At 35.9% G+C, this 9,220-nt stretch overlaps 1 protein-coding gene across 1 annotated transcript; it reads left to right on the top strand.

Moving 5' to 3' along the window:
- Positions 1–2,678: 2,678 nt before the first annotated feature.
- Positions 2,679–8,152, top strand: 42sp43 (P43 5S RNA-binding protein). Its single transcript, XM_030142215.1, has 9 exons — positions 2,679–2,813; positions 3,489–3,589; positions 5,016–5,112; positions 5,253–5,341; positions 5,527–5,600; positions 5,773–5,853; positions 5,932–6,161; positions 7,622–7,675; positions 7,889–8,152. The coding sequence occupies exons 1-9, from the start codon at positions 2,679–2,681 to the stop codon at positions 8,150–8,152; spliced, it is 1,125 nt and encodes a 374-aa protein (XP_029998075.1).
- Positions 8,153–9,220: the final 1,068 nt, after the last annotated feature.

Consider the following 9,220-nt stretch of genomic DNA (forward strand, 5'->3'; position numbering starts at 1 on the left):
CTAAATGTGTAGAGTACCCCCAAAATTGTGCCAAAATCTCCTGCAAGAAATAATAATTCCCTGAGAAATAATTGACCAAAATAATGTTTCAGAAGTTTATTTAAAAACTTAAGATCCTCAGGTCACAGATGATGTCTTTTATTGATTAAAAATACACTGTAAAGCAAATAAAGGCCTATTCTACTGATAATCTGATCATGTGGATTAAAGGTTTTCCTGCTTTAAGTCCTATTTCCTTTGTAAATGTATTATGTTTTTTTTTTTTTATGTTAGGTTTCTGTTGCTTTTTATCTTCACTATTTTCATGTTTTCTCAGTTAGCCTATATTGTGGTTATAAGGCAAGGGTGTCAAACATATGGCTCCAAAGGGGTCAAGCCAGCCGTGGAATGAATTTGCAAAGTGCAAAAATTATACAGAAAACATTGCAAGTCAAAGCTAACACTGAGTCTTAACAAGTTATTTTGATTATAAGGTTTAAATACTATATTTTCATTTTAGAGGCATGTAGGTTAAATGAAAAGCTAATATATATGGCTAAAATTTACTCAGGGGGTCAAATGAGTGGCCAATTATGTAAAAAAAAAAAGTTGTAAGAAATGCATAGAACTGTGTTGAAATAATGCTAATACATTTGTACACAGACTACTGATATTATTTGACAGTGGAAGCTATATTTTCAGAAATATTGGATTTTGAATAGCACGTGTATGTGAAAACTTTTGCTGGTGGACGGACGTGACATTACCCATAATGCTCTGGTCAGTACCAGTACTTTATTAGGAATAAACTTATATACTTACTATTGCTAATTCTCCTCTTATTCATAAATGTTAGTATTGTGGATCTAAAACAATAACAGCTGACACAAAAACACAAAATGTGGCAGTGGACGGATGTGACATGGTTGTTACAGATCCTATCATACTGATGCTCGGCAGCCATGTCACCGTTTCCACAAATGATCCCTGTGCAAAAACTAGGATCAGAATTATTTATTGTATAGTTTATCATCATACTAAAGAGTAAATAACAATATAGAATTGTTATGTCTTTATAAAAATGCTTGTTATTAGAAAACTGTTGATTTCAAAAGTGACGTGTGACATTCTTAATGTATGTATTGGCGTAACATAAGCAGGATGGATCAGCACCATACTCCATATTGCAACCTGTAAAAATAAAACGTGATATGTAGGATATAATCTTGTAAGAAAAACTGGGGAATCTAAAAGAATAGAATATTTGTTTTTCAGGTAAATTCAGTTCAAATATAACTTGGCCATTTATGACATGAAAATATAGCATTAATTGTGATGAAATTGGACATTTTTGACCTGAAAACATAGTTCATATGACCATCAACATGTTGCAACAGAACTGAAATCCTGTAAATCTGCATAACTTGCATTTACCAACACAAAGTTCCTTTGGGGATTCACTTCTATTGATTTCATATGCACAAAGACGTAAATACGACATTGTAAAAATTGCACTTTTTAAAAAAAGAAATTTTAGGTTATTCAGGTTACTCACATCTTTGTGAAAGGATATTTGGTAAATGTAAACTTTTTCACACTATATTTTTACTTTTTTGCACTGAAACAGAGAAAATTTGGACTTGTATTTCTAAATTATTGTGCTGTTATTTGACTGTTTTGGTTTGTTTGAGGTCAAATTGGGCTGTATATGGCCCCTGAACTAAAATGAGTTTGACATCCATGTTATAAGCCCTTCAACTCAACATATTCTGAAATAAAATGTGTTTAACCCTTTCATGCATGAATTATAAGAACCTTAATCAAGATTTTTTTTTCTTAGTGTTTTTATTCCTCTTCAGGCATTAAAAAAAACCAATGTGATTGAATTTTTTTTTTTTTTTTTTTTAATTAACCTATTTTTCATGGAGTTACAAAAATGTCCACTCAGCTGGACACCATGCGTTTAATTTTTGAAACAAAGAAACATGTATTTACTGACATACTGTGTGAAAACTAGGAAATAAATGCTTTTTTTTAAATGTTGCTAATCTGATGTTTTCTCACATTTTAACGTACTATAATAGTAGTTATTACTCACTCAAATAATGTGCAAAAAACAACAAAACACAACGTAAAAAAAAAAAACAAAAAACTATTAATTACAGTCTAATAACAATTAGCAATTGATTTACACTCAAATATGTTGCTGCAGATCAGGTTTATCAAGAACAGGAATGTTACAGTAATGGTATGAATTGCAGTGTATTATGGGATGGTGCATAAGTATCCACTGTGTTGGTTGATATGCAAGTAAAACAACAAAATCCATAAATATACAAGAGACCAGCTGTAGGATAACTGTCCACTGTAGTGACCACTGTGCATGAAAGGGTTAAATCTCTTACTTTGCTGCATATTTCAGTCTTGGCAACCAGTTGGAACATGTGTTGACTCGTTGCGTACATTTCACATTAGTTTCCTCACAGCTGAGCTCATCAGGCTAATTAGATTGATTTGCCTCAGCTGTATTTGAACAGTGTTGGAACTGCAAGTCACTATGAGCGCGTGCTGACTCACTGCCCGGTCACGCGCCGCGGCCAATTATCCAATTACGCACAAAGCTATAAAACGGGCTGACAAAAGCGGCGGCCTCCCCAGTACAGACTTCGTTTGCATGAGTGTTGAGATATCCGAGGAAAATGAGTAGTGTTCGCAGTGGGAAGACCGCCGTGGGTCCGTCTGTGCAGCGGTTCAAATGCACCCACGTGGACTGTGACGCGACTTTCCCCAGAGAGTGGAAGCTGAAGGAGCACGAGACGGTGCACACTGGAGCGGTACGTCACACATGTGGAATAAGACACATTAAAAGGCACTGATATGCGTAATTATTTAACCCTTTCATGCATAGTGGTCACTACAGTGGACAGCTATTCCACAGCTGTTCTCTTGTATATTCATGAGTTTAGTTGTTTTAGTTCCATATCAACCAACACAGTGGACACTTATGCATCATCTCATAAACTGTAATTCATACCATTACTGTAACTTTGCTGTTCTTGATTGGTTCTTGAGTGGAAATCAATTGTTGTTATTTTTTGCATATCATCTCCATGAAGTGAGTAATAACTAGTATTAGAATATGTTAAAAATGTGAGAAAACATCAGATTAGCTGCATTAAACATGGTTTCATTTCACCGTTTTCATATCACTTTATGATATTGGATTTTAAATACATGTTTCTTTGCTTCAAGAATAAAATTCATGGTGTAGCAGAGTGGACATTTTTGTAAATCTATGAAAAAAAACAAACAAAACCTCAGTCTCATAGTTTTTTTCATGTCTAAGGAGGAATAAAAACACTAAAAAAAAACAAAAAAACAACTCAACTAAAGTTCTCATAATTCATGCATGAAAGGGTTAAATAGACATCACTACATGCATTTTGTGTTGAAATATCCTTATAAAGTTGACTCTTACGCATGCGTATTTACCTGTTAAACATCCACAGCGTCCTTGTGTGTGCACATTTGCCGGCTGTGGTCGTCGTTTCACCAGAAAATCCCACCTGCGTCGCCACATACTGAAGCACCAAGGCGTCAAACAATTCAAGTAAGTAACATTTACCCAACTTTATATGCCAAATATGTAACTTTTGTCATTCTTACTCTGAAAATATTCTACACTTATTCTTTTTATGTGAACATTCTTTTAACCCTTTCATGCACACTGGTCACTACAGTGGACAGTTATTCTACAGCTCTTCTCTTGTATATTCATGGGTTTTGTTGTTTTAGTTCCATATCAGCCAACACAGTGGACACTTATGCATCATCCCATCCAATGTAATTCATACCATTTGTGTAACTTTCTAGATAAACCTGATGTATAGTAACATGTTTGAGTGTTGAAGGAGTGGGATTAAATAATTATATTTCCTCCCACTCCCTTTTCGAATGTGCAAATGAAGTCATGTAGACGTATAAGTTTTGTTTTGTTTTCTTCCATGACCTCTCACTACCTGTTTTATTTCTAAAGACTAAGTGAGATTACTTTGTCTTGTTGCATACTCGAAATGAACTAAACTAAAAAAAAAAAAAAAACATACAAAAAATCAGTTGCTTCTTATTGTTACTAAACTGCAATTACCTTTTTTTTTTTAACAAAAAAATTGTTTGTTTTTTTTGCACATTATCTCCATGAAGTGAGTAATGACTAGTATTAGAGTTTGTTAAAATGTGAGAAAACAGCAGATTAGCAGCATTAAAAATGTTTTTATTTCATAGTTTTCACACAATATATCAGTAAATCCTTGTTTCTTTTCTTCAAAAATTAAACTCATGGCGTCAAGCTGACATTTTTGGAACTCCATGAAAAATAGGTTCATGAGAAAATTTTCAATCGCATTGTTTTTTTTTCACGCCTAAAGAGGAATAAAAACACTCAGGAAATAAATGTTGATTAAGGTTCTCATAATTCATGCATGAAAGGGTTAATTTCTGGTCCAAAATTGAAAAAAGTAATAATAAAATAACTATAACATCCCAAAATGTAGTTACATATTTTAAACCTGATATTCACAATTTAGAATTTGTTGCAAACTTGTTCATCTTATTAGAAAAATTTCATATACATAAAAGTAAATACACTAAAACACTCCCAAATTTTAAAATCTTCCTACTGGAATTTGAAAATTATATTAAATCATTAGAATTTATCCATAATAAAAAAAGCTTTTAACACCCTGGCTATTTATAAACAATTATTTAATATTGACTAAACTCTTCGTTGTATTTATTTATATTTGTTAGATCTGTTATTTTTATTTATTTACTTTTTTATACTATTTGTATATTATGCTTTGTATCTTTATTGTCTTAAACTTATATGTTCAAATGCTTTTTCCCTTTTGACATCTTGTTTGTTCAAATTTTTGTACTGTATACTTAAATGTTTTCAGTAAAGTTGGAAAAAAACAACTTTATATGCCACGCCCCCTCAGGTATGACTTAATCCCTCTTTTTTTTCCCCTCTTCAGGTGTAATTCTGCAGGCTGCACGAAGAGTTTCTTCAATGCAGACCAACTAAAAAGACATGTTGGTTATGTCCACGGAGACAAAAATAAGTACTTTAAGGTTTGTGTTAACTGCGATTACAAACTTTACCACGAGATGGAGCCAAAATGCTACTCTATCCACGTGTACCTTCAAACGCACAGCACTTAATGTCCAACAAAGATCTTTTTAACCTCTTGTATTTATTTATTCCTCTACAGTGTAACCACCCCATGTGCTCCTTAACCTTTAAAAAGCGCAGAATGTATAAACTGCATTTAAAGGAACATCAAGTACCTGTTAAGTTCAAGTACGTCATTTCATTCTTGAAGCAAAGTCTTGGCAGCTTTGTACAACAATCTAAAATCTATCTTAATCCTTCCATCTTGGATACTTAACATTCAAGTGGGAGATGAATGAGTGGCTACAGGCTTAAGTGGGTGCAGGCCGTGTGAATTGGATGTATTTTTACCTCTGTCTCTTGTGGGGTGTTAGGTGTTTGAAGGACGGATGCGGAGCCACGTTTGACTCCCATATCGCCCGTAAAGCCCATGAGAAGAAGCACACAGGTTGGTCTATTTAAATCATAACAGAGATTATTCTCATTTACATCCAATTAAAATGTTCGCGGTCTCTTTACATGTAACATCCTTGAGCCGAGTAATTCCTAGCAGAACAAATGTTATGCATGGTATTTGAAGAGCCAGATGGTGATGGTTATGTGTGGCCTTGTTGCTGCAGGTTACCGCTGTCCTCATGCTAACTGCCAGGTACTTGAACACACCTGGGGAAAACTTCAGAAACACATGGCCAAACACCCAGGTAACTGCGATCAGCTCGTAACATCTGTTTTAACTGACGTACCGCTCATTAATCATCTTCCCCTCTCAAATGTTTCAGCCACGTTTACATGCCAGACATGTAAAAAGGTGTTCAAGAAGGCCAACGCACTTCGGAGACACAAACGGATCCACGCTTCTCATAAACCGGTACTGGTTTGTCCTAGACCCGACTGCCAGGCCTACTTCTCCACGACCTTTAACCTGCAGCACCACATCCGCAAGGTGCACCTCCAGCTCTTCAAATACAAATGCTCCTTCCCTGACTGCCCACGCATGTTTGCTATGCGGGTAAGTAACACGTGTCCTAATACTCATGTAAAAGGGATATTTGGAGGAGATTCATTTATTTTTCTTTGCATTTCAGTTGCAGGGGTGTCCAATCCTGGGCCTCGAGAGCTACTATCCTGCATGTTTTAGATGTATCCCTCTTCCAACACACCTGATTCAAATGATAAGCCTATCATCAAGCTCTGCAGAAGCCTGATAACGACTGTCAGGTGTGCTGGAAGAGGGAAACATCTAAAACAGGGGTGCAAAACTCATTTTAGTTCAGGGGCCACATTCAGCTAAATTTGATCTGAAGTGGGCCGAACCAGTAACATAATATATAAATAATGTCAACTCTAAACTTTTCTGTGTTTAAGAGCGAAAAAAGTAAATTTACATTATGAAAAGGTTTACATCTACAAACTATCCTTTCAAACAATGTGAATAACATGAACAAAACTGAAAAAATAAGTGTATCTTAACAATATTATGCCTTTATTTATCATTTACACATGTACATTATAACTTACAGATGTCAGTGGATCTACAAATACACAAAGCATTTAATAACAGGCAGAATCTTGGTAAATTTGTACTTAAGACATTTCAGGTTGTTCATATTTGTTCATGTTATTCACATTTTTTGTGAAATTATACTTTGTTTTAGTGTAAATACATGAAAATATTTACATTTACAAAGAGAAACATTTGGAGTTGTCAGTATTTATGTTATTATGATAGTATTTTACTGGTCCTGCCCACTGAAGATTGAATTGGTCTGAATGTGGAACCTGAACTAAGAGGATTGTTAATATCTTAGTGTAATTTCTGCGTTTCATAAATTCATCCCAAGGGCTGGACTGGACCCTTTGGTGGGCCAGATTTGGCCCCTGGGCTGCATGTTTGACACCTGTGATCTAAAACATGCAGGATAGTAGCTCTGGAGGACCAGGATTGGACACCCCTGGTCTAGTGTAATGCTTGAGTGTAGTTTGCGTCATGCTGCGTTTATTTTAGTAAATACATTTAATATTCCAGTTGGAAGACCGGGTTTATCTAATTTTATCACTAAGTCTGTTTACAAGACCATAAAAATCAGATAACTGGGAGTAATGTGATAATTATAATGATCAGATCTGATGCTTTTACATATACTACAGCAATACAAGTCCATTATTGGATTTTTTTCAGAGTACCTACGTAGTGATGGCAGACTCAAGCTTCCTGTTATGTAAAAGAGCGAAATCATAATCAGATTGATGGGTATACATACATGAAGACATTGGGGTATTGGGTGTGTTAATCAGATTTCTCATAATCAGATCAGATTACGCCGTTTACACTTGATTAATCTGATAACTCCAAAATCACATGATTGGCATATTGGTGTGTGTGTGTGTAAACAGGCTCAGTGTGGTTAAACTTCTAAGAACCATGTATTTTCAATGTTAACGTTTCAACTAAAGACTGTTGTTTCATAGGAGAGTATGACCAGACACCTGCTTTGCCATGATCCAACCATCAAGTCTCTAAAGGTAGGTCTGACATCTGTATCCCACAATGCAACTATGACCTTGACCTGCTACCCAGCAGTGAGTTAAAGCAGTCTGACTATGGGGTGTATTGATCCTGAAACTCTTCAATAGAGCTTTAAGCCTGTTCAAAGTCAACTCCTTTGATGTGTTGAACAGTAGGTAGGGTTTAGGTGAATTAAAAATGTATTGTCCTGAAACCTCCTGTTGCCACAGAAACGACAGCGGCCCAAGAAGTCCTGGCAGAAGCGTCTGGACGGATACCATCAACCCCTGGTGGAGGAAAACCTGCGCCGCCTCTTCACCCTGCGCATGCGCATTTCCCGCCGCGCCAAGGTGGAAGCTGACCTCAAGGGTCTCTTCAATGAGCGTAAGATCCCCCACTACGTCGATCCAGAGGTCAACCTACGCGGCCTCTTCGGGATCAAACAACCTCGTCCTTTAGAGGAAAAATCCGAGGTTGTGCCACTGAAAGCTTAAATGAAACCACTTCATTTGCATTTTGAGTGTTTTGACCATTTCCTTTTTAGTCCTTCAGGCTTTAATGATTATACTGCTTTACTTTTTTGGGGACAAATTGGGTCGTTTTGTTTTATGGACCTTTTTTAATGTAGCTGAGATACATTTTAAGTTTTTACATCTAAAAGTAATCAAGTGTATTTTGACAGATGATGTCAACTGTTGAATTTTTGTTCTTGAAGACAACCGGTGTTAAATGTGTTGTAAATGTGTGCTTGGTGACCCAATAAAATAAGTTTAATTCTGCAGAAATCACTTCTAGTGTTTCATTTTTTTTAGTGCTGCATGTTCAGCTGCACTGGAATCATTATCTACTTCACCAAAATTTGACCTCAATGCAACATCCAGGAGACTTAATTCACTGCAGTGGAAAAACATCTAATTGTACAAAACAGCTGTTCTCTTTCACTGTGCTTTCTGCTCTGGCTGCACACTTCACTTGACATTTGCTGAACATGTTAGAGCTCATTAATACGAACAAAGGGCTGCACATGAGTAAGAGCTGACTCACAAAAGCATGTCACTTTGGGGGTGGATGACACTTTGAACAAAGTGGAGTCTTAGCTGTCAGATCAGCTCATTTACTGAGGTTAAGCTTCTGAAACGTAGCTTCTAGCTTCATGAGTACATGCAAATGGGTAATGTTTGTGTATAATTACAGAAACGTGAACTGAAGTAGGTCTACACTTTGATTAGTCTAATTTGGCTTTTAGGTATCCAAAGTGTTTCTTAAAGCTGCACATTCCTTCAATATCTGCAAAAAACAATTTCCTCTTAAAACAGTGGTTCTCAACTGGTCTGGCTTCAGGACCCATTATCAGCCCTTAATAACAAGCCATAACCCAAAATGATGAAAGTTCAACTTCTCAGATGTATTTAAAACAAAGATTGTTCTGATCCTGAGATAACACAGAATATGACAGTATGCCAACAGAAGACAAGTTTAACGATAAACCAAACTGACCAGCAGGCGGTGATGCTGGAGAGGGAAATATTCCATTTAACACTAAATTAGGTACATTTTAACCA

This window comes from Sphaeramia orbicularis, chromosome 8, assembly GCF_902148855.1.
Source record: "Sphaeramia orbicularis chromosome 8, fSphaOr1.1, whole genome shotgun sequence".
NCBI classification, from domain to species: Eukaryota; Metazoa; Chordata; class Actinopteri; order Kurtiformes; family Apogonidae; genus Sphaeramia; species Sphaeramia orbicularis.